This window comes from Nuphar pumila, chromosome 15 (genome assembly GCF_984573655.1).
Source record: "Nuphar pumila chromosome 15, dmNupPumi1.hap1.1, whole genome shotgun sequence".
Classification (NCBI taxonomy): Eukaryota; Viridiplantae; Streptophyta; class Magnoliopsida; order Nymphaeales; family Nymphaeaceae; genus Nuphar; species Nuphar pumila.
Genome location: NC_143263.1, coordinates 14,375,534 through 14,402,875, shown reverse-complemented (window position 1 = coordinate 14,402,875; position 27,342 = coordinate 14,375,534). Strand labels below are relative to the sequence as shown.

The following is a 27,342-nucleotide window of genomic DNA, read 5'->3' as shown; positions in this document are numbered from 1 at the left end:
AATAGCCATCAAAACATGATGCCAAAACCCCTTTCCTGTTCCTTTTTTTCTTACAAGAAGATAAAAGAGTGTAAGGACTCCTTTTTTCCTTTTAAAAGTTCTCATTTCATTAAAAGAAGAGAATAAAGGGAGTACGACCTTCTTTCTTTTTTTTTTGTTTTATTGAAAGAAGAGATGAGGAACAACCCCCTTATCTTAAAAGAAGAGATAAAAAGGGATTTCATACTTCCTCTCTTTTAGAATTAGCACCCAGAACAAGAAGAAAGAAGAGGAAGAACAAAGGTACTCTCTCTCTCTAAAAAAAAAAAATTAAATGTATGTTTAAACTATAAAATGAGTTTTTTTCCCAAAAATATCGTGATATTACCTAGATAATATCATGATATTTTGAGTATTGGTAATATTTTGAAAATAACACCAAAATATTGGCGATATCAGTGACAATAGTATATATATATATATATATATAGTTTCTCAACGTAAAAATGTGTTTTTGAGGTTTGAAATTTTGGTATATTGTAGGCCATTGATTTTTCAACACTTTAAAGTCTTAACATATACGTCAAATAAACTTTATTCAAATGTCAGTTTTGATTAAACTGAATTTGTAGATCATATTTAAAGGGTTAGATGCAATGTTATCTGTATCGGCGGACACCCATTATATCGGCAGAAAATCGATAAGCTGCAAGTCTGAATCGGCTATTTTTAATAAATGTAAAAAAATACCAAAAAATATTTTTTTAATGCTATTTTAAAATTATTTTAATGGTTTTAACAAAGGTCATGTTAGGATTGACACCTAATAATTTTTTATTATTTTTGGGCCACTTGAGTATCAGTATCGGCCGATACAACTGAATCTGTGGCCAGCGATTTAGGGCCGGTACCGATAGTGACAACATTGGTCAGATGTGCAAAAAAAAAAAAAAACTGAAAAAAATAATAAATAAAAATATTACATTTTTTCACTAGGATGTTCCTTACGAGGTAGCAAACATTAATATATATATATATATATAAGCACATAGAAACACATACGAAAATACACAGTTTATCATCCAATTTGCAATACCATTTATGTATGAAGTTACACACTATTAAGCACGAACAAAACTCTAAAATGTGTCACATTCATATATAGTTGACTACAAATTCATAATCGAAAAATACATAGTTAACATTGAACACTTTTCCTCCCATGCATTGCCTACAAGTTGATTATAAAATAGATAAAATGGGTTGGATGGGGTTTGAAACAAATTTGACTCGTAACTAGAGTACCCGGTACTAGTAGTTCCTGTGCAGTACCATGCCCTGGTAGAAGTGCCCATTTTACATAGGTCCAAAAGAGATTCTAAGCAACAAATCATCTTCACTTATTACATAGATCATATGAGTAAAAGAAGTTTTCCAATTGATACATTCATTTATGAACAACAATAATGTCTGTAACTTTGGTGAGAAAAAAATATGCCTGATCCTTAAGATGGTCATTACAAGTCAGATAAATGTAATCACAATACATTGACTTAGATGGTCAATGATTCCCTCCCAAAATAGATTATCAGGACAGAAAGGCCAAAGCAGAAAGTATTCCAGATAGTTGAACACAGGGTGCATTCCAGTCAGTGGTCACTGCGTTTTGCTCGGTTGCTGTACAGGTAGCGCTTCTTCCAAATGCCAAGAATCAAAAAGATCAGCAAAACAGCAGATACAACACCAACCACAATTCCTATGATAATCTTCTTGTGGACATTTCTCCCTGCAGGAGGCTGGAAATCTATATCACAGAAGACATTCAGAAAGTAAGTATGGCTTACAAGAATACTGAAAAAATGGAGGTTTGCTTAGACCTGGGTAGGTCTGAGTTGAGGTGATGCACCCTTTGGTCATAAACTCGTGCTGCTTTCATTGGTTCCAGGTTGCAGAGACCACATTGTAACTGAATCAATGTGGCTTCTTAAAACTGCATTCAGTTTATGTGTCCCAAGAAAGAGCACAATTCACATGACCTTAAGAATAATAAAGCTTCACTAAATCATTCTGAGTGACTGTAATTTCCATGACATAAAACTTGAAATTAGTGCTCTCCCATAATTCCTTTCAGTTCTTCTTAATCTATGTTGATTCAATTTTATGTATCCAACTCAACTTTCAACTGCCTTAAGCCAAATCAGATCAACTTGTATATGCATCAGGTTGAGCAACCATATCTTGGCATCATGTGTAATGCCAAGATAAAGAAATGAAAGAAATATTCTGAAACACGATAACCTCTCAACCTGAACACCTATATCAACTTTACTAGAACGAATAATATTTCACTATCCTCAACCAGTAACCTAAAGCCCTACCATTTACTATATCTCCACTTTGTAGAAAAACCAATGAAAGGAAGTTGCTGCCACCATTGATTTCTCTACTTCAACATGGGAATGGAGGTTACTCTATGAAGTGGGTTATAGCCTTATAGGACATCCATTCCATGTGGTCACTTGAGGTGGTGCACAACTTTGTTTCATATTTTATAAAGTGGGTCTGCATATAATGAAGCAATAATTACTGAAATGGACTGAGTTAGAAGATAATTTACCTGCGACCACTGAAATCGCAGATACAAGAGGACCATAGACTCCTCGCTTTGGAATTCCTGTGGTGCCTTTTCCTGCCCAAAAGAAGTGAATCTCAAGGGTGTTACTAGTCACATTTGCGTGGAGTTCCATCACAACAGCCTTTCCAGATCCACTTGCAGCATCTTTAATATTGAAATCCTTAAGTGCTAGCTTCCCCTGCACTTAAAAGACCTTCGTAAGCTCAAAATTATTTCCTTAAAGTTTTTCCTTTTGTTCGATTACTCACCTGAATATATACATCAAATACACGTCTTCCTAAGCTGCTAAAGTTTCTATCATCTGTGAACATTATTTCTGCAAAGTGAAGTTTTACTGTGTAAGGTCCATTCCAAAGACATAGTCCATAGTATTTTAAGGAAAGTGGAGACAGCCGTGCATTCATGTACAGTTCTGGTTTGGGGATAGAAAGTATTGAACTGTTGGTCACAATGTAGTCATCATCCCTGTTATCGTTGTCCAAGAATGTCCCAGTGCTGCTTAAGGCCCAATTTCCTTCTGGACTAATGAAGAAAGTAGCAGCACCTTTATCTTCTCCATCTGCTTCAAATGTAATGTTACCATTGCTAGTTGATTTCTTACTCCCACAATCTATATGCAAAGAAGAGTCTGCCAAGTGAAGAGTTGTCAGCATATAATTTCTAATGGCACAAAATATAGTAGAAAACAAAATTAACATAGAATTCCATGAAAATGAAAATAAAAGCTTCAGTTATCAGGAAATAATTAAACAAACAAAAAAGAAGAAGAAAAAACTTACATTGTGGTTTTTTCTTATTACAAGGGAAGTTCTTTCTTAAGCATGGGACATAACTACATCAATATGAAATGCAATTTCACACCTTATGCATTCATCAAATAAAAATCAAGTAACACAAGTAAAATGTTGTAGGGATCTAATTCGAAAGCTTACTGGTTTCCTACTGATTCTGAGTAGCTTTGCACCAAGTTACTGAATATTGAGAAAAGAAACTATCAATATAATAAGATGGACTGGAGAAAGTCTGAGCACATGCAGCCAGAGAAAAGCAGTGAGAATTCTTACACATTTCCTTGCATACAATCAGGCAACGAATTAGAAGTTGTTCCTGTAAAGTTATTGTAGGATAAGTCCCTGCATGGTGGCAACAAGTAAAATGAATTTTGAAAAAAAGCCCAAAGACAAAGAGAGCAATGAAAAAGCAACCGATGTTCTCTTGCTATGAAACAACATTAAAAGACCAAATACTACCAAGACTTTGCCAAAGAATTGCAACTGTGAAAGAATGAATCAGGATGCTACAGGGAAACTAAATATAAATGCAAAAGATAAAAAAGAAACAAACTCATTAACAACCATTTATTGCTTAGCTTATGAAATTAAATCGATGACAACATATATGGTAGGAAATTATATCAAAGATTCTTGCAATATAAATTATATACCATATATTTTTTTCCTTCAGGTTCCCATTGAAGGTGAAAATTATATACCATATATTTTTTTATAAAAGGAAATTTTATCAAAGATTCTTGCAATATAAATTTCAAATGAAGGATTCAAGTCTTCTTAATTCTTTGATGTTGAGATTGATAAGTAGGAAGACGTTGGGCTACATGTTAATATGGGTGTGCATTGAACCTTCTGTATAGAAGTGGGATGATCATTACAAAAAAAAGGCACCAATGACTTTGAACATTTTATTGTGTAAATTTAAAGGTAACATTTTTTCTTGCAAAAGAACCAAAGAAGTTCAAGTGCATTGGTGGAAAATTATAGTTTGACACTTACAAGGTAAAAAATTATTTACATGGTAAACCAAATTCCACAATTTATGTGCTTCCAAAGCGGTCATATGGATGAGTTGAATAAAGGTTCTTGGATTGTACACACTAACATTTTTCTTGAAATAACGCAAGGCCATTTAATACTTTGATAGTAGAAGTCTTATTACTTGTTTATACTTTACACAAATCCAATCAATCATGTTAATATTATGTTAATTTGTCTGGTCCAGGAAAGAAGATAGAAGACATACAACCATCATTTGTGCATGAACAAGATCAAGTTCTTGACTTGTTCACAATGGCTAACTCCTTTTCATCATTTTTTTTCTCGAAAACAAACTGTCCATGGTCACTACCTTCACATTGTTTCAGTCATATTAACAACAGGAATGCAATCGGGATCCATACAAACAAGGCACATAGTTATTACTGATCTGCCTATGTTTTATTTTTAGTGTAATATAAGATTGATGACATTTTGTAGTAGTATGTTCGACATACATTGTATCTTCTCTTCAGATGAATCCCCTTTAGCTACACTTCTCTTCTTCTTTTATTCGTTGCAGGTACTTTTACAAAAACTCACATACTATACTCACAACTTCCAGAGGCCTAAACAACTTGTTTTGATGTAGGGCTTTCCATCCATATTGAAGGGTTGATTCCTAACACCATAACAATTTTAAGTTGATATATGTATATTAGGGAAACATATCATGAACCCTTGTATTTTTTTGCTACGATTCCTTGCGTCAATCTCCTGATATCATTTCCATGTTGATACCTTCTGTGGCCGAACTATGATTACATCTCTAGGTCTCCAACATGTGGCATTGATCAAGTGAAAGCACTTATAAATGGAATAACAAGTACATGCATTGTAATCAAAAGAAACGAGACAATCATTGCTTGATATGACAACAAAGAATATGTAAGCAATGAAAAAGTACGTCATTAAAGATGACTAACAAATACATCCCGGAAAAAATAATGTGAAAATCAAGCAAAACATGAAAAGAAAGAAGCACAAGTAGCAGCAGGAACTATAAGTTAAAAAGACTGAGGATCTAGAGTTAAGTCGTAGATCATCTGCAACATAAAGAATATTTTAGCCTCATAAATTACAATATTCAAACATTTATTGACAGGAAACATACACTCTTGTGTTCATGATCAGGATCCAATCAGGTAAGGAGCCAGTTAGCTTGTTGTTTGATAAATACCTAAAAGCAGAAAGGGTGTGTCATAAGCATTCAATTTGGCAGTTATGCATGATACTTAACTATCATAAAGCACAACTAATATATAAAATAGCACCAGTTAAATTTTATGCTTACAGGAAGTCCAATCCTTTTAGGCGTTCTAAAGAGACAGGGAGTTCACCTGTCAGGTTATTAAAGCTCAAATCTCTGCAATGAAAATGGCACAAATAATGGGGTCAAAAAGTGATTAGTTGTTATTTATGATCTTATGTTCTCAGTCAGTGAAATTTTACTACTTACAGCATTTGTAACTTTTTCAGTTGACCGATATAATTAGGGATCTCACCATAAAGCATACAATTCCTCAATATCCTACATCATAGGATAGAATAGAGCAGTTCAGTCTCAACTGATAAAAATATTAAAAAAAAACCTTTGCTATTTGACTCACAGCCTTTTAAGCGTCTTCATCCTGGTTAACTGAGGGAATTCTGAATCTGTTCCACTTATACCACTGATCATCCTGCAATTTAGAAGGCAAAAAGGATATACACCCATTGCTGCTAAAGAGTCAAATAACAAAGAATCAACAACTTGCAAATAGTTCATACAATTGTGATAAGTTCTCCAATAGTTGGATCCCAGAAGGAATAGGCCCCTCCAGCGATGTTCCTTGGATTATTCTGCAGAATCATACACATTAGATGATACTTCTTCTACAATCTGGCCTTACATATGTGATCTACATGGTTTTTTTAATAGGAATCTGCTTTTGAATCATCCGGTTATGATATGAGAGCAGGTTTTTATAAAGATTCAAAAATCAATGGCTCATGTTTTTTTATAAATTTTAAAGCTCATAAAAACATTTTTTTGTCAAAAAAAAACATGATCTAACAGTCAATTCCTAGCAAATGGCTCATGTTGAACACATCTGTGGGCTCTCATGATCAAACATGGCATAGAACATTAAAGATTAGTACTGTCCACACCTTATGGACGGTTAAGAGGAACTAATTCCTATATATATCTTCACAGTTGCACTTTGCTACAAGAAAAAACTTACAGTCTATCCAGCCGAGTCCAGTTTCCAAAAAAGTCAGGTAATTTCCCCGAGAATCTGGTATCACTTATCCTACTGCAAAATTATACAAGCAAAAGCTTTAGTCAGTCATTTCGTTTTTTCTTCTTCAACATATTAGGTCTTCTTGTGGGATTCTCATGATTACCAAATGTAAAACTAATAAAATATGACATATTTGGTAGTTAAGGATGTTATGCATCACCAATTTTCTGCCATAATTATCAAGTCAAAAAAAGGAATCCTGAATGTTTTGATTAAATGATTGAAGATGTAGGAGGGAAAAGAAAGTAAATTTTCTTACAGGTCTGTCATGTTTGTCAACCTCGCCAGTGTTTGTGGCAGAACGCCGGTAAAATTGTTTGAAGATAGTAATCTGCATTCAAATTAACCACCACATATGGAGCTTGGTTGTAAAGCAAAATTTAAACTTTTAGAAACAGGGAGGTAACAGAGGATCCTACAGTCTCTCCAAGTTGGTCAAGTTTCCAAAATGAGGAGGAACTTCTCCTGAGAACTGGTTTTCTTCCAGAGATCTGCAGTTTCAGTGGCACTTGTCCCCAAGTTAGAGAGGAAAACTGAAAGAAAGTGTTGAACAAAGTTTTATGACAAATATTGTGGCATAGATTGGCAAAACGTACAAGGCCTTAAGATTGGTAATGTTCCCAAGTTCCTCTGGAATGGGGCCTGACAAGCGGTTTCCCATGAGCGACCTGATGGATAAAAATCAAAGGAAATGCTGAGTGGTACTCAACATAACATCAAAATTCAAATAAGCTGACACGAGCCAAGCTGAGTATGAGTTCATGGCAAGCACCAGCTAAATAAGATTAGCTTGAGCTAGCTCATACACTGAAAAACAAACAAACTGAAAGCAATAGTTTTTGCACTCTGAAATCATTAAGCTGAGCTGGAATAAACTCTTTTACAAAACAAGAGCTGGAATAAGCTCACTTGCCAATTTCTTTTTGGAGTGAATGCATTCTCACATCCACATACCTCATCAATCACGTACCCACACCGATTTTACAAAACAAGAGTCCCTATGAAGTTCCTTTTCAAACTAAACCAAAGTAATATCATCTTTGTGTGTTTGGCTGCCTAAGTTACGCTCACGACCAAACTGGCAAACAAAATAAATCTTTTTCCAGGTCCAAAAAATGCGTGTTTATTGGGTACCCAATTAATCAAAGGGGATATCGTCTCTACGATCTTGAAACTTATTCACTTTTTATAAGTTGAGACATTATTTTCCATGAAGATCATTTCCCTTTCCAAGAACGTGTTAGTCTTGATACAAGCATGGTCCCTCAACCCATAGCCGATGATTGTTTTACAGAATCAGATGTCAGTCAACCAATTCCATCTGAACCTAATAACCTAGAACACTCCCATGCCATAATTCTTGTTTCTGAAACCATCTCTCATCCTCTCCGTCGATCCATCAGAACCTGCAACAAACCCACTTACCTAACAGACTGTGTGTTCTTTGGTATCAACTATGCATGCCCACACAAGCCTCACCATCTACTACCAATCGGCTGGCTTCAGGTACACCTTATCCCATCTCCAATTTCTACTTATTTCTCACTTCTCTCCTTCACATGCTAGGTTTCTATCTGCTATTTAACTTGACACTAAACCATGCAATTTCAATAAGGCGATTAAGCATTCTCATTGGTGTGATGCCATGTCCCTTGAGCTCACAACTTTGGAAGAGAACAATACCTGGACCATAGTCTACAAATGGATTTATAAAGTTAAACATCGCGCATATGGATCTATTGAACAATATAAAACCCGCTTAGTGGCAAAGGGTTATACACAGATAGAAGGCTTCGATTATCACTGGCAGCCAAACATACCACTATGAGGTGTTTATTGGCTCTTGTGTCCATCAACAACAGGATACATAAATAGTCAGACCTCAACAATGTTTTTTTCCATAGAGATCTCCATGAAGAAGTCTACATGCAGTTGCCATAGAGACTACAATGCAAGGGGGAGCATCAAGTATGTCCATTGAATAAATCATTATATGGCCTCAAACAATCTTTCAAAAATTGGTTCAACAAACTGACCTCGGCTCTTAAGAAGACATTTTATTCAGTCCTCAGCAGATTACACACTTTTCACTCGAAGGACCGGATCCAAATTCATAGTGATCTTAGTTTACGTTGATGACATCATCATTACAGGCAACGATATCCAAGGCATTTCCTCTATCAAAGTGTATCTTCATTCAAGATTTCACTTAAAAGATTTAGGGTGCTTAAAATATTTTTGGGTGTTGAGGTAGCCAGATGTCCTTTAAGGATTTTTTTTGAGTCGACAAAAATATACACTTGATATATTAAACGACGTTGATCTCCACATAGCTAAACCTTCAGAGTTCCCCATGGATCAAAAGTTATCTCACATTAGACGAAGGAGATCTCCTTGATGAACCTATACATTATTGACATCTTGTAGGTTGCCTCATTTATCTAATAGTGATACAGCCCAATATTGTTTACCCGGTTCACACCCAAGTCAATTCATGCAAGAACCTTGGGTACCACATTATACTGGTCTTGTGTTACTTAAAATCGTCGTTAGGCAAAGGGATTTTGTTATTGTCCAATAGTGAACTACAACTCAATGCATATTGTGATTCATACTGGGCCAATTGTCCCATGACTCGTTCAGTTATTGGATACATTACTCTTTTGGGAAAAAATCTGATATCTTGGAAAATAAAGAAACAGCATACTGTCTCTCGCTCAACCACTGAAACAAATATCATTCCATGGCAGCAGCTACTTGTGAATTAATATGGTTACGAACCCTTCTGGCTGATCTTGAATATGTTCATCATCCAACCATGAAGTTGTATTGTGATAATCAAGTTGCCATTAACATTGCAACTAATCTAGTGTTCTATGAGCATACCAAGCACATCGAACTAGGCTATCTTGTTCGAGACAAAATCCAAGCAGGCATTATATTCATCGATCATGTTCCTACTTGCCTATAGTTAGTTGACGTCTTCACTAAAGCATTAGGGAGAGATCAGTTACAATTTCTCATCAGCAAGTTGGGTGTTACTTACCTACACCCACCAACTTGAGGGGGAGTATCACGGTATGCATGGAAAGCAATCCTTGCATATCATCATCTTATCCCTCACTCCAGGTTGTAACGTTACCTTCTAAAACAAGATAGAATGTTACATTTGTTGTAATTTTTTTTATCTTTGTTGTAACTTTATCCTCATCCCTATCATCAAGGGATTCACGTATCATGTATTTTATATAGTACTCAATTGAAATGAAGAGATAACACTTCTCTCTCATACAAGACTTCTCACTAATTTATGATCCGAGCCCAGCAAAACACCTGGTGCATATATATTGGCTTGCCAAGCGCATTTTATGAGCTCGAAGGAGATCTGTACAAGTCCACCCATAAGCAACTCGTGTCATTTTCCAGCTTAGCTGAGAGTAGGGTGCAAACAGGTTGAACACAGGTTTGATTAACATATATCTAAATCCATATCTAACTCTGAACTAGAGCAGATGTTTTCTGATCTGAACATATAATGTTAATACTAAATCAGGTAGATTTTTTTTTTTGCATAGTTGTCAGAAAGATACCGGGAGTAATGCATGAAGCTGAAGCAGAAGCAGGGAAGCGAGTGTTAAAAAGTAGTTTGATGCATAAAGCAGGATTAGTTTTGGAAGTGATTATGAAAGAGTGTGAGAAGCGAAAAAGGAACATAGAGAAAACAAGGGAGGAAAGAGTGAGAAGCGCGACGGGCAAGATAGGGAGAAGGGAAACAAACTAAATATTTACATAAAAAATATACAAAACAAGAAGGAAATGAGGGAGAAACGAATGAAAAGTGATAGAAATGGAGTGAGAAACAAGTGGGAAATGCACTTCCCACAAATGAAAAGTGAGTTTCCCCACACTTCCCCCTCTTAGAAGGAAGTGTGGCACTTCCTACTTGGGAAGGTGCTTCCGGTAATTATGAGGTTTTGAAACAAGTATTTTCTTACATATAAAAGTTTTAACAGTTTTAGACCCAAGGGGTTTGGCTTAGTGGGATGGGACCTAGACCGATTGACGGGTAGTTTAGGTTCAAATCCTATGGGCGTCACCCCCCTACGTAAGCCAAAGCTTGGTGAGTCCCTCGGGGTTGAGGGGTAAGCCATCAAAATTTTACGCTGACATAAACAGAGACCGTAAGTACCACAGGCTGAGCCAGCACGACTAGGTCTCTGCGCCTGGAGCGGTTTATCCGATTAAAAAAAAAGTTCTAACAGTTTTAGTTTGGTTGAGATCCAAGTACATGAGCAATAAAAATTATTGATCTGAATCTGAATACAAATCTAGAAAATATCCAACCATATAAGTTCAAAGTATCTTATTTTGAGATCCATATGCGAATATAATATGTCGAATTCAGTCCAATCTAACCAAATCTAATCCATTTGCAACCCCTAGCTCTGATAAGGTAGATAATTACTCTAACCCAATATTGGATTACATGTAAGGAGGTCAGACTTTAATCAAATTCACAATTGGGTACAGACTTGGATGTAAAAAGTCTTACAACCAAACCACTACTAATTGGATCCAGGTATCTTTACTCGATCCAATTAGTAGGCATGTCAATTGATTGGATTTTATCCAACATCTGACCGAATTTTAACTGGATTTGCTAAGCCAAAACCATATCCACTTATAATCGGATGTGAATATGGTTTTGATGTTGTGCTACTGAATTCGATGGATATCCCAATCCAATTATATGTAAAAAATCAGACTTGGTATAAGCTTTTCACCATCCAAAATGAATCTGTTTCGACAACATCCTATTAGTCAGATGTGATATTGGCCACACCTGACCCGAATCCAAACCGTTTACATACATATCAAATATAGGAAGGATTGACACACCTATAGACCATGCTCTGTGTCCTACCCTGAAATATAAAGGCAGGGATGTGGCAATGTTGGATAATAAGGCAGGGAAGAAATGTACTTATTTTCAGACGCATTTATTTCATTGGGCCTGCGGGAATTCCTTTTCGTGAGAAAGGGCATACTACTCAGAGAGCATTTGTTTCTTGAACTTTTGTACAAGGTCGGTCTAATTTCATATAAAAGAGGGTCTCTTTGCAAGGGGGTGAATGAAATATCAACATTAGGTATGGCAGTGGACCGGGGCGGGGGTGGGGGACCTCCATTCCTGCCTTCATCCCTGGGTTTGGATTTTAACCTCCATTCCTGTTTCATGTCCTTCATCCCCAGTCCAAACGGGCGGGGCCCGTTTTTCCTCGATCCATTGCTATCCTTAGAAGGATTGGGGATGGGGCGGGGCGGGGCAAGGCGGGGGAAAGCATAAGTTCATTCCCGCATGGGTTTTGATTTTAACCTTCATCCTCGCCTCCATCCCCGATCCAAATGGGGCGAGGCTGGACAGGCCTCGTTCCCCCACCCCCACCCCCTAAGTCAATATGATAAAATGCAAAAAAACAAAAAAAACATCTTCCTTATCAAAAATGAGTTTACACCTCTCTCATGATAAAACACTTTCTCTGCATGGCATCTTCCTTATCAAAAATGAGTTTACACCTCTCTCATGATAAAACACTTTCTCTTCAAAAGAAAAGTGACTTTCCTTGGATGGGGGTGTAACCATTGTTGTCAGTATCGGTACCGACCCTGTATTGTTTGGCGAACGATGCAGGTGAATCGGCCAATACCGATACTCGAGTAAATAATTTTGAATCAGTAAAAAAAAATAAATTAAAAATTTTATGTGTCAATCAGAACATAACACATTGTTAAACCTATTAAAATAATATTAAAAAATAATTTTAAGTATTTTTATATTTATTAAAAAAATAACTGAGTCAAGGGTGAAGCGTATCGATTTTTTGCTTATAGGCCGCCGGGTGTAACAAACGCTCTCTCAAAAAAACAACTGTGTACCCATGGTAAAGGAATTGCACGGACCACAAGGAAAAAGGTGGGGCCACAACCATAATTGGATGGCTAGGATTGAATGTATGATCATACGCATACCCATCATATTCCAAATGATGGGATCCATGTTCGTGGTTTCACATCTTGTGGAGATCAACCGGAGCTTTTCCAATGGGAAAAGAGGCTATACCCATAAAACAAATCCCTAGGATCAGGTGCAATCACATTGCACACTGAAAGTGTGCCGCTGCGATTTCTACCTTTTGTTTAAAAGAAACTAAACCCCAGGAAATTTCTACCTTTTGTTTCAGCCTTTCGTGTTAGGGGACGGCAGTGGACAGGGAGGAAACAAGGTCCCGCCCTACCTCACCTCGTTTGGACCGGGGATGGAGGACATGAAATGGGGATGGAGGCGAGGATGAAGGTTAAAATCAAAACCCATGCAGGGATAAAGGCAAGGATGAACTTACGTTTCCCTTCCACCCCGCCCTGCCCCGTCCCGATCCCTGCTTTTTCCCGTCCCCATTCTTTCTTTAGGGATGGCAATGGACAGAGGAGAAACAAGGTCTGTTTGAACCAGTAATGGAGGATATGAAACTGGGATGAAGGTTAAAATCAAAACTTGTGCAGGGATAAAGGCGGGGATGGAGGACAAGATTTTGAGACGGAGGTAGGGTAGAGACCTTGTCCCGGCCGCGGTCCACTGCCATCCCTATTTCTCGTAAGAAAGTCCAAACATTTGCAATTTTTCCTTGAACAACCAAATGATGATGATAAGCATGGAACTTACATGTTGACAAGCCGAAGAGCACCCCATTCCTTGGGTATTGTCCCATTCAAATAATTGCGAGTAACATCACTGTTGCACAAAATAACAAGCAAGAATAAGCAAGCACGCCATCGTTCAGAGAGAGAGAGAGAGATTACAAGAGAGAGAGCCGAAAGATTACAATTGCGCAAGAAATGGCAGTCTAGTCAGTTCTTTTGGAAGCGCTCCTGGTAATCCTTGACCTTTCAGCACTCTGCCATCCCCACATCAACGGTTTCAAAATCCATCTGGTACGTACGTGTACAACAACTAAAGGTCTCCCAGACAGGATCAGGTTAGAGGCACCTAGAGGTAGGTGCCTTGGATGACGTTCATCACATGATGAACGGCAACCCAAACACCATGATTGGAGGGTCTCACAAAAAAAAATTCAGAGCGATTCATTCATCTTGTAGATGAACGGCATCTAAAGCACAAAGAATGACCGCTGCTGAAAAACAAGAAAAAAAAATTGGGGGTGTTGGGCTACCGTTCATCTCATGGATGAACGGCATCCAAGGCAGGTATGATGAGATTATCGTCAAAGGTGCCTCTTGACTTGATACGGTCTCGTTTCTTACATGCTGGTAACGTGGCAGTAACTGGCGGCATTTTTAGGGCAAGCACAAGTAAGAGCATTCTCAAATCCCTTGGGGGCGTCGGGGTTGGCCCAACCGGCATCTCCACTGCAGGGGTCCACGCTGAAGTTCCAATCCGTCTTGCCCAGGACCTTTGCTATTTGCTGGAGAGCGGTCACTGTACCCAAAATCCACATTCATCAATCCAACGTTATTTTGAAACGAGGTCTGTTATATATCACGAATTAAGATCAGGTGCAATGAGATTGTGCACTTTTATGTGTGTTGCTGTACCTAGAGGTGTCAACGGGTCGGGTTTGGTTCGGACCCAGGTGAAACCACACTCAAACCAGATTTGAGAAACCATACCCGGATCCTATAAAGATTACATGAACCAGACTCAGACCATACCCGGTAAAATAATATTTTTTATCATTTTTGTATTGAAAAATTGTAGATCTTAATTGAAACTCAGGTCAGGCCTAGGTCTGATATTAAATTTCACAAATCATACCCAGTTCCGTGTATTAATTGGACCCTTTGGGTCTGACCCGGATTCTAATCCGGTCTTCTTATTTATCACCAAACCCTGACCCTGTAAGGTTTGGTACAGATCGGGTTCAGGTCAAACCCGACCCTTTGGCACCCCTAGCTGTACCTGATCATCTACTGTCTGCTGTTGAGCCCCGCAGCTGACACAGACTGTGACCCAAAGATGGAGAGTGATCATGTGCAGCAGCACACTAAAAGCGTGCAATCACATTGCACCTAATCCCCCCTCGTCGATTTGCACCTCTCTCTCTCTCACACACACTACAGATCCGAATGCTGGCTGTAGAGCACATGGTACAGTATTTTTCTCTCTTATGTTCATGAATAAAATAGGCAGTTAAAATATCAGGTGCGTTTGAATACCGTGGATCTCAGGTTAGTGTACCGAATTTGCATATAGAGTGATACATCCCTACCAAATCCAAGATTTGATCTCTCTATTTTAATTGCAATTGATGTATTTTGTCAGAAAGAGGGTGAAGGCAAGGTACCTTTATCTTCAAGACCCCAGATGTCTAATCGGAGCTTCTGTGAAGCTATGTAGCTACCGATCGATGGAGCCCTTGAAACTCATCATTTGATGCAATGATTAATGAAAAAAGACTAGTGCGTGGCCGTTGTGCATAGACAACTCTCTCTCTCTCTCTCAGAGATCATTTAGAACACGTTCTAGGCAGACTTGCACCAAAACTAGGACATACCTTCGTCCTGGGGCAACCGTGAGGTTGTGGCAGCTTCACATGAAGAAGGATATGTCGCCACAAATGATACCCCTACCAAGCACAGCAGGAAGGCGAGCTTCACCACTCCAACTTCATGTTGTATTGCCATTTTCTTCTCTCTCTCTCTCTCTCTCTACACACGCAGACTCAAACAGAGTAAAAGTAAACCTAGAGTAAGAGCTTTCGCTTGTTCGTTTCTTTCTTCGTGTCTTAAACAAAAACACCAATGCTCTCTCTCTCTCTCTCTCTCTCTCTCTCTCTCTGAGAAGACTCAAAAGAGCGAAATTCTTACAACCTCTAGGTCAGACTGTCTGACTCCGGACACGGCCAGCCTCCAATTCCATTCAAATAACGCGATATGCTGCCGTGTGGACCCCTACTGACAGTGGCAGCAGAGCTATCCAAACTCTAAAGTAGAGACTCTATAATTGTGGAAGTTTACTCCGTACCAAACCCTATAAGGCCCAGATATGATAAAGAAGAAGACCCGATTAAGAACCGGATCTGGACTCGAAGATTCAATTAATATATGAAGCCAGGTATAGTTTGTGAAATTTTATACCAAACCCAGGCCCAACCCAAGTTCCGTTTAAGACCCACAATTTTTCAACTTAAAATGATACAAAGTATTATTTTACCAGGTATGGCCCGGTTCATGTAGTTCTTATCAGGTCCGGGTATGGTTTCTCATATGGTGGTCCCATTAAACCGGGGTCCAGACTCCATACCATACCTGAAAATCGAAGCCAGGTCTAGTTCCACCTGGGTCCGAACCAAACCTGACCTGTTGACACCCCTACCCAAGAGGGTCTCATTGCCGCGGAAACACAGTTGGCTGGACTTCTGTCCAACAAACACCCCCCTCCAGAAAAAAACAAAAGAAAAAGAAAGAAACTTGGCCCGAGTCAAGTCAGTCAACCACCGTAAGCTCGCTGCCGTTGAAGCTTGAAATGTTAACTATGAATGTTGAAATCAAGTGATTGGTGGTCCACCATGAACCTGTCAAGCTTATCTCCTGACTGATTCTTTAAATGACAATATATATGCATGGTTACCATTGACTCTTATCGCAAGCTAATTGGAACTTGGAAAAGACAGAGGATCTACACTTTATTTTAAAGAGACTGAAATAACTGCAAAATTAGATTCACATGGTAGGCTTGCCTGAGCTTTGAAAATTTCTAAGAAAAGACAGCTAGCGTTCCCATAACACTGTCTTCTTTCACCGTATATGACAATGATAGGACCCCCACATAGAAGCAAACGTCATGTATCTCCGCTTATATCGTCTGCTTGTGTGATAAATATCCAGTGAGCCAACCACGCATGTTTAATTGGGTGGCAGAGCAAGAAGACGGAACAGGTCATATGGCATATGATGGGCCCCATGATATGTCAATCCTTGACCGTTGGTGCTAAGACCTGTATTATGCCAAGTGTCTGCATTTTGCGTAGGTCAAGATTGGCATATGATGGTGCTTATCATATGCCATATAACCTTGTACGTCAGGGCCATAGTTGGTGATCTTTGGTTTTATTTTATTTAGTTCGCCCTAAACAAATTGTGGCACAAATAAGCCTAAGTTTTTTACATCTTCTAGGGTGTGTTTGATTGCTTATCCAAGATTGGATGGAACAATAAAATATAATAGAAAGAGCACATGTTATGTGACATCTCAAAATTTTCAACTTAAGATATGTAAAAATTTTAACTCAACTTTTTTTTAAAAAAAATATAACATAGATAGTTTGAGTTTAAAAGTTGTACAAACCTACATGGGTTCTAAAGATAAGAAGCTGAACTGGACTGAATCCAATTTTTACTAGAACATGAAACTGGATATCCACCCCCACTCATATAATACGAAAAAATATATTCATTCCAAAATCATATCATTTGTTCATAATTTAAACAACAAGTTTCTGAATTAAATTCAAAACATCTTAGTCTGGTTGAGATACACAAAAGTTCAAAGATCAACAAGACAAATAAAAATATGGTTCTCGGTCTCACTGTCACATCATGTCATCATATTGCTTCTCAAACATCACTTGTGCTCCATGAAACAGGGTCAAACTCTTTCGAGTAGGTAAGATAAACCACAACCATATAGATAATGAACAATACCAAAGCATCTATCATTGTTATCACATTATGCTATCATGGCCTTACAATTTGACATTTGCATAAGCAAGATGAATGCATAAAGAAAAATAACTATCAACAAATCAACTAGCAATGAATATCATATCATGAAAATCCACTAAGATAGATATAACAATAATTGAGGTCAGATAGTTAGCAATGTTAGCATAAACTTTGTTTCTCTTGATTATACCTTCAGGTACACAAAAGATGACTCCATCATATCTGCTAAGAATATTATGGTGTTTATTATGCTATTTGATGTGTTTTGTCGTAATACCTAACAGATCGGGTCTTACCACAAGCGAGCAGTTCGTGATCAAGAGATCTTCATAAGGGTTAACTAGATTTTAATCTATATTACTATAGTAGATGAGGTGTAACACTTTTGGATATCCTCGACCTCCCTAACTTTGAATGACAGGAGGTCCAAGGACGTCATTGCTCCTGAATTCAAGTCAGTATAACATATAGTAGCCGTGCTCAAGATTTTGATTCTGACACCCTACTTTATTGATTTTTTACAGAGACAGGTGATCAGTGAAGTTGACAGCTACTGGTAGGGAACGAGAGTCACACTTGGTTCTTGACAGCTTCACTAGCGGACAATGTGACTCTTTCTTTTTGTTCTTTTGGTTTTGCTGTTTTTTTCAGTTTTGTTGTTTCAGTTAGTTGCTAGTTATTTTTCGTTGAATAGAACAATGTCTCTAGAGTTGGAATTTGATTCATAATAAAATAGGTTTGCTTTGGTTCTTGTGGATGATAAATGTATGTTCTTTTGTGGTGTTTGGCTATCCAATTAGAATTGGAACTGTGAGAACCTCGGGTCTTTGGGAAGTTTTTTGCACTGATTTTAAAATAAATAAATAAAAAATGTATTTTCAAGGGGTATGAGTTGGGGTTGTTACATAAATTTTAGGTAATTTGAGAAAAATAAGAATCTATGTTTTTTTATATATAAATACAAAACCATAAATAAATCATAAAACCTTAAAATGCAACCAAATAAATCATAAATAAACTAAAAAACCCTAAACTATAAAAAAAGGAACCATAAAATCCAAGAAACCATAAATAAATCATAAAATCAAATTAAAAAAAACCCTCATTCATGCCCTAATTAAATATAAGAAAAGTTCTAATCAAATTAACTATCAGAAGCCCTAATTAAAAAAATTTATTTAAATTCCTAATCAAAGAAAAAAACCTAATCAAATAAAAGAAAAGTCCTAATTAAATTAAATATCAAAAACCTTAACTAAAGATATTTGATTCAAAGACCTAATAAAAAATCAAAGAAGAAACCCTAATCAAATTAAATATCAAAAGTCCTAATTAAAGATATTTGATTCAAATCCCCTAATCAATGAAAATCAAAGAAAAACAACTAATCAAAGAAAACCAAATGAAAAAAAAATAAATCAAATCAATGAAAAACTTTAATTAAAAAAGTTTGATTTAAATCCTAATCAAAGAAATTTCTTAATGAGAGCCCTAATCAGAGAAGAAAAGAAGAAGAAGAACAAAGAAGAGGGAGAGAAGAGGGAAAGAGAGAGAAACAAAGAAAGAGAAGAAAGAAGAAGAGAAAGAGAGAGAGAGAGAAAGTTGATTGTTGTTGACGAAAGGACCTCTACCCAAGTTCGCTTGCACTTTGCAAGGATTCTCGTAAAAGTTCAACCTAATTTGAAGATCTCTGATTCTTTCCCCATTGTCTTGGGCGGGTTCTACAAGAGAGACCTTCATATTGAAGTTGAATCGAACACACATATTTGTGAAGTGTGTAAGGTAAGATCGCATGCCACTGTAAATTGCCCACACAAGAATCCAACATATAATGCATCAAGTCCTAGCAAAGGGTGAAAGCAACAAAAAAGCAAAGCCAAAAAGGTATGCGCCTCAAAAGTCTCTTCTGAAAATTATAATTAATTTTATGACTCTTGAGGAGAATCAGGAAGAGGCTGCTACTCCCCCACAACAACCAATTGAGGATGTTGTTGCTCTTGATGATGTTTTCCATCCTAGGAAACAACATGTTCCTTCTACTGTTCAGAATTATGGTTGTCTTGTTTTAGAAAAAGAAGTTGATGCTTGCCTATCTATCCAAGACATCGATAGCCCAACTTATATTATCTCTATGCATATGCATCACACCATAGATGATACCATTGAAGAGTCTTTTGACAATTTTTTTATTTTTATTTTGACACTATTTCTCCTCCATGCTTTTGTCATCTTAAGAAGCAAGAGATTCAGATAGTGGATAAGGTTTGTAGCAGGAATCCTTTATGTGATCTTGCTTCATTATCTTCTAACATGGTCTTCATACCATCGATTAAGGAGACTCACCATACCTTTGCACAAACGCTTCGCGATGCCCAAAATAGTTGTATATGTGCTCAAGAGCACTAAAAAGGTGTGCAGAGGACTGAAATTGAGTTGTTAAATATAATCTCCAAGTAATATGCCTGAGGTGTTTAAGAAGAAGGACCTCAAGATGTACTTAGTCTAAAATTATAATCTACATACTAATGAGATGAATGAGCATCATCTAATGTAATCACCATCCCTTCCTGAGTGGTATCTCATCACTTAGAATCTTCGCTGTAATTCTTTTCATCTTGAGAGTTAATACATAATTTTATTTTTCTTTAAAAAAATAAAGGATTTAAAGTAGGTAAAAATAGAAGGAAGATCAAATGGAGTTTCGAAGGATAAGAGAGAAAATAACCATGACAAGGATTCAACTCATATGCTATACCAGAACATAGTGACAAAAGTTAAAAATGACAAAATATCGACAACCAAAAACTCAAGATAATTTGAATTATTTTGAAAATCTCACATTTTTTGGTAAAATTTTGACAATAAAAAACCAATTTAAATATAAAAATAAATTTTATAAGAAAATATAAATAAAATATTTATAAATAAAAAAATATGTTTTTCATAATAAATAGCTAAAAAAACATAAATACCGTGTTTAAAACACACTATTTATGTTTTAGATGAAAAACTCATGAGAAATTGAAAATATAGCGAGAAATTACCGTTTTTTATTTCTGGGTAATTTCTCGAGATATTTTTAAGAGATTTGTCACTATGTACCAGAATCATATGAGCCATTGTTATGTTTTTTCAAAGAAGGAAATTGTAACCATACAAACAAGGGAAATGCTCTTATCATGTAACCTCACCTTTAATAAATCAAAATCCCTCTCTCGTGCTGATTAATTGAGGGAGAGTGAGGTAATTGGGGATGTAGATTCATTTTGAATCGGACCACCTTTAAAACATCGTGTGTTTTTTTGCTCTACCATTCTTTTATGGCATTCGAGCTTCCATGGCGGACAACTCCAAAATTCTCTGGCAGCTCTTCATCAGATAATCGATCTGGTATGATGTTGTCTTTCTCATTTTGTCAAGTTTCAGTGTACAATTTCCTGTCAATTAAGCTTACAACTGTGAATTACCTCCTCTGGGAATCTCAGTTTAAGCCCATATTGTGGACACATGACTTGATGGGTTATGTCGATGGTAGCGAGCCTGCTCCTCCTACGACTGTAGGAGACTTGTCCAGTTTGAATCCTGCTTTTATTGAATGGTGCAAGCATGACCAGTTGTTAAGCTGGATCTTAGCTTCATTATCTGAATCCATTCACAGCCAGGTTGCTGGCTTGAATACTTCCTACAAGTAGTGTGACAGTCGTTAAATAAGTTGTACCCACTCGAGGTCTAGAATAATGCAGTTAAAGTCTCATTTGTAGGACCTCAGAAAAGGCTCCAAAACTATTAATGAATACATGCAAAAGACCAAACTGATAACGAATCAATTGGCCATAGCCTCCAAGTCTGTTGATGAAGGCGATTTGATAATGCAAATACTCAAAAGTCTTCTTAGCTAATATTTGGCATTCAAGTTAACCATAGAAAATGTTGCTCCTCATGCATCTAGCAGCTCTATTGGGAATGACCATTGGTTCCTTGACTCGGGATCCACTCACCACCTCGCGAGCGATATCAACAACCTATCCATCCATCATGAGTACGAAGGATCTGATGCACTCAAGGTAGAAGACGGTTCAGGTTTGAATATAAGTCACTTAGGTTCTACTGTATTTAATGACAAGTTCTTGATGAATGATATTCTTCTTGTTCCAAAAATCTCAAAGAATTTATTATCGGTTCAAAGATTTGCGAGAGATGACAACATAATTTTTTGAGTTTCATCCATTGTGTTGTTATGTGAAGGATCTCAGGACAAGGAAACTCTGCTTTAAGGAACAAATTAACAAGGAGGAACAAATTAACAAGAGCTCTATAATTTGAAGTTTGATGGTGAGAACAAGGCTGCCAACGTTGGAGAGAGGACGATCGTCGAGCAGTGGCACAGGAGGATGGGCCACCCAGCTTTTAACATAGTTCATCTGATTATAAATAATCATGATTTGTCTTTTGAAAACTTAATTGACAATAAATTACGATAGGCTTGTCATAAGGGCAAGAGTCATAACTTGCCCTTAATTTGGTACGTTGATGAAAATTGTTGAAGCACCTTTAGACATTATGTACTCAGAGGGATCAGCCCCAGTGTTAACTGTGGATGGTTATCATTTTTATGTCATCTTTGTTGATGCTTTTTTTAAATATGTTTGGATTTACATGATCAAACATAAGTTTGGGGTTTTGCCTATATATTTTTCAAAAATTCAAAACCCTTGTTGAAAATGTTGCGGGTCAAAAGATTAAATATTTTCATTCAGATTGGAGAGGTGAGTTCCAGCCTATCTCAAAGTATTTGAAAGAGTGTGTTTGGGAGCCTATAGACAATACAAACTGGATTATAAGTCTGAAAAATGTGTGTTTTCCAGATATGTCAGACAATGTCATGGATACTATTGCTTAAGCTTGAAAATGAGAAGAATGTTCATTTCCCAGCATCACAGCATGTGGTATTCAATCAATTCACTTTCCCATTTAAAAAGAATGAAACTTCTATTTTGAGTGCCAAAAACCAAGATTCCGGTGAATAATCCAGCTTAACTTTACCTATAGTTATTTTCCAATCCCAAGATAGAGATGAGCCTGTAAACATAGATAGGCAAGACCAAACCTCTGAACATGTTGAGTCTAATATCCAAGATGTACCTAACAGTAGTGAGAATCACACCCCTTAACGAAGTCCCCTACATAGTTCACCCGCTCCAAATGAGCCACTGATCCAAACCCAACCAGCCAATCCGACATGCACACATCACATGGTGACAAGACTTCAAGATGGAACTTGAAAACCCAAAAATTTTCATACTACAAAATGTCCTATCCTTGAAGCTCTCCTTGTCACTCTCCTCCAAGCTAAGGAAAACGTCACCCTGAAAGAAGCCCTAAATATCCCAAATTGGAAATCGGACATGGAATTTGAATACTCAGCACTTATGAAAAATCAGACTTGGGATCTAGTCCCACCAAAAGATAAACATATTATGAGCTGTAAATTTATTTTCAAAATTAAAAGAAGAGCTGATGGATCTCTTAAAAGGTACATGGTCAGACTAATGGCCAAAAGGTACAATCAAACTGAAGGTTTGGATTACTTCGAGACCTTCAGTCAGGCCATAAATCCTGCTACTATTAGACTTGTGTTATCCATAGCTATTAACAGAGGATGGAACATTCATTAGTTAGACGTGCAAAATGCTTTTGTTATCAACCACCCAGCTTTTAAAATCCAGATTACCCAAATTATGTTTGCAAACTGAAGAAGGTATTGTATGGGTTAAAACAACTGGTTCTCTAAACTAAGTGTTTTTCTTCAAACTTTAGGACGCACCGGAGTCAAAACTGACATTTTCTTGTTTATATTTAAAAATGAATATTAAATTGGGTACGTATGAATTTACGTAGATGACCATTATTACAAGTTCAAAATTCATCCAAAAGTTGATTAATGCTCATGGAACAGAATTTGTCATAAAGGATCTGGGCTCGATGTATTTTCTGTTTTTTGGGTATGGAAGCAAAAATGAGTGATCAAAACTTTTTTTGTTACAACATGATAAATATATCTTGGATGTGCTTGTGAGTTTCATTGGCTGGAGTTAAACCAGTGTCAATTCCTACGGCCTTGTCACCACCTCTATCAAAGAACTCAGGAACTCCTTTTAAGGATCCAACTATATACAGAAGTACAGTGGGGGCTTTGCAACCTGACAAGGCCTGATATTGCATTTGCTGTCAGCAAAGTATGTTAGTTCATGCACACAGAAGAACATTAGTCTGAAGTTAAACGGATCATCGGATACTTAAAGAGACTTAGTTTATATTATGGTTTTGTTATTAGTCCAGATAAAGATCCGTTATCTCTACATATTCTGATGCAGACTGGGCCAAATGATAAAAAATCTAGTGGAGGTTATGATGTTTTCTATGGGTCGAATCTTATATCTTGGAGCTCTCACAAGCATCCCACAATATCTTGATCCAGTACTGAGTTTGAGTACTGAGCATTGGCCAATAAAGCTATAGAAATTACTTAGTTAAAATTCCTGCTTCATGAACTCAGAATTTCTTCATCTCAGATCCCTACTTTTGTGGTGTGAAAATATCGGAGCTTCCTATCTTGCAGACCAACTCATGTATCACAACCACAGTAAACAAATTGAAATAAATATCATTTCGTCAGGGACAACTTGGCCAAGAAAGAGTTTGAAAGTTCAGTATATCTCTAGTAAGGATCAAATTGTTGATGCAATTACCAAGCCATTGACATCTCAGAGGTTCAAATTCCTATGTGTCAAGTTCAACGTCCTCCCAAGACCGTTGGATTTGAGGGTAGATGTTAAAGATATTGTAGATACGGGTCAGGCAGAAGATCCAAGACAGCTGAGTCAAGTTTGGCAAAAGAAGCAAAAACATCGTGTGACATTGTAATAGAGGATTTACAGCAGGTAAAAATAGAAGATCAAATGGATTTCCGCAAGATAAGAGACAAAATAATGACATGGCAAACAACTAACAGGCTATACCAGAATCATATGAGCTGGTGTTACGGTTTTTCAAAGAAAGAAATTGTAGTCCCTACAGTCGAGGGAAATGCTCATATCATGTAACCTCTCCTTTAATAAATCAAAACCCCTCTCTCATGTTGATTAGTTGAGAGAGAGGTAACCGTAGGTGTAGATTCATTCTAAACCGAGCCATGTTAAAACATTGTGTGATCTTTGCTCTTACCGTTCTTTTAGGGGGTGTTTGATGGCGCATCCAGCGCGTAGCATGGGACACGCAGGATGCAGTGCCCATCAAACGTTGGATGAGGTGGACACTCCAAACACACATCCGCCCCTCCCCCCTGTTACAAGGAGAATGGGATGCTGCGAAACGTTAGTTAAAAAAAATGCTCAGGCGGAGGGGGTCTAACTGCGAAACGTTAGTTAAAAAAACATTGTGTGATCTTTGCTCTCTCTGTATCCCTTTTCTTCTTTCTTCCCTTATTCCTTCTTCTCTCTTTCTCCCCCTTCTTTATTCCTCTCTCTCTCTCTCTCTCTCTCTCCCTTCTTAGTTTTTTTTTTATTGGGTTTTGTTTATTGATTTAGTTTTTTCTTTGATTTTCATTGATTAAGGTTTTTTCTTTGATAAGGGCTTTAAATAGATTATCTTTAATTAGCATTTTTGTTATTTAACTTTACTGAGGCTTTTCTTTGATTTTATTAAAACTTTTTTTCTTTGATTTTTTTATTAGTGTTTTGAATCAAATTTCTTTAATTAAGTCTTCTTATACTTAATTTGATTAATTAGGGTTGCTTTTCTTTGATCTTATTTTATTAAGGTTTGAATTAGAAATTTTTATATTTAATTTTACAGTTTATTTATAGTTTTTTTTTATTTTATGGTTTATTTTTCTTGTAGTTTAGGGTTTTTGGTTCATTTATGGTTTAGTCATGATTTATTTTCTTGTATTTTAGGGTTTTATGATTTATTTATTTTTTTTGCATTTGTATATAAAAAAATATAAATTCTTGTTTCTTTCTCAAATTACCTAAAATTTGAATATTTTTTTGGTACTTGAATCCAGTTTGAGATCCCATGTTTGGGGTTAAAATCCATATTTTTTGATAAAATTTTATAATTGGATCCAATATGACACCAATCAAAGCATTTATATATTAAAAAATATTCACTCTTATTTTTTTCTTAAATTACTCAAATTTTGAACTTTTTTTAGTTTTTAGATCCATATCTAAAGCTAAAATCCATGATAAACATGTTAATACACTCATATGGTTGGGTGGATCTAGTTGTACGATCCAAAACAAAGTTATCCGATCATTATCCATATGTATTCAAGTTGTCCGCACAATGTAAAAATCAAACGCTAGACACAAAGACCAAAACTTCTTGTCCAGTCAAAACAAACGCTTAACCTAACACAATTGTTAGGTAACAGACAAAACATGTATTTTGTCTGTTTTATTCTGCTCTTCCATCCAATCTTGAACCCGCCATCAAACACACCCATAAGCACCTCGCTAGAAATATACATAACACCTGCCATCAATAAATATCCCGACAACAACTGGACTCAGAAATCAACTGGACATGGCCACCTTCTTCCCTCCCTTAGTAAGGACCTGGGAAACTACCTGGCAGACCACTTGCTTGCACCTTGGAATAGGCCAGCTTCTAGGGCCAAAGCTCAACTTAGACCAAACGCCAACTATTGTCCACACATCCTGGGGCCACACTGCAGCTTCCTAAAGCACTGGACACACGACTCCCAGATCTCATTCTTGACCATGCACACTAAATGGGAAGGGGCCAACATTTATGTTTTGTGGAGTTGAAGACTTGAGAAATATTTCATTAGCACTCAACTTTGAATGATACAAGAATAAATAGAGAACAACAACATTACAATAGAAAATGAATGGTGCAGTAATTATTTGTTACAACACAAAACCGTTAAGGATATCATGATATCTTACTGATAGCAGATCGTTAATGGTATCACGATATCCCTTCAAATGAAGACAGGGATTAGGTTGATATTGTTAACGATATCGCCTCTCCTCAAATGGTGCTGGCATGATGAGTTGACGACGATCCTCCTCAAATGGTGCTGGCGATAAACGCTAAGATTTTTCCAATTGACAGAAAAGGACTGCTCCGACCATCTGTCCATCCAACTCCTCCTTCACCCCTTGATTTGGGATTCTCCTCACTCCAAACTTGTGGCAGATGCTACCACCGAGCAGGAGAAAAACAAGTGACTCACATTCTCAGCCTCTCAGTGAAAGAGGGACTTATGCCTTTGACATGAAACATGAGTTTAACCCTTCAAGTTTTCTGAAAAGATTGGTCTAGAAGTGTTTTACTTTACAGGTCAAAATTAGTGAGCTCTATTTTTTTAATGGAAATTCAATGTACACATGTTGGCCTTTAAACTGTTCAACAGAGAAGTTGAAGTTTATGATGCTAGTTTTGCAGCATTTTATTTAAGAATCTGTCAAGACAATCCAGAGCGAACTGATTGTCCCAAATGCTCTCAAACTTCTCCTAGCTTGTTGTTGGGTACCAACAAAAATAGGTTAAGATGAAATTAGGTTGCCTTGCCTTAAACCATGATTATTGCCAAACTACCATGATTATTGCCAAACTATAATGTGGTCTATAAATTTGTTATGATGAAAAAGGACAACAAACATTTAGTATCACAAGCTAAATATACTCTTCTATGCAATTGAAAAGATTCACATGCAATCTTCCAAAAAACACCAATATACGAAATCGAGCTTTAATTAGAGAAGTTAGTTTTAACCATTACCATTCATTTTTTTACATACAAAAAGAAAGTAAATCCGTCATTTCATGAGTAAGAAAAATA

The 27,342-nt window shown here is 36.8% G+C and overlaps 1 protein-coding gene across 1 annotated transcript; it reads right to left on the bottom strand.

The window, feature by feature from the left end:
• Positions 1-1,318: 1,318 nt before the first annotated feature.
• LOC149814587 (putative LRR receptor-like serine/threonine-protein kinase At1g07650) lies at positions 1,319-15,638 on the bottom strand. The gene is made up of 19 exons (XM_089988638.1): positions 15,299-15,638; positions 14,049-14,223; positions 13,610-13,681; positions 13,450-13,518; positions 7,325-7,396; positions 7,148-7,219; positions 6,988-7,059; positions 6,669-6,740; positions 6,214-6,285; positions 6,054-6,125; positions 5,903-5,974; positions 5,738-5,809; positions 5,558-5,623; positions 3,679-3,747; positions 3,547-3,585; positions 3,394-3,446; positions 2,863-3,242; positions 2,597-2,792; positions 1,319-1,783 (listed from the first exon to the last, which is right to left on the bottom strand). The coding sequence occupies exons 1-19, from the start codon at positions 15,426-15,428 to the stop codon at positions 1,629-1,631; spliced, it is 1,980 nt and encodes a 659-aa protein (XP_089844764.1). The 5' UTR covers positions 15,429-15,638; the 3' UTR covers positions 1,319-1,628.
• Positions 15,639-27,342: the final 11,704 nt, after the last annotated feature.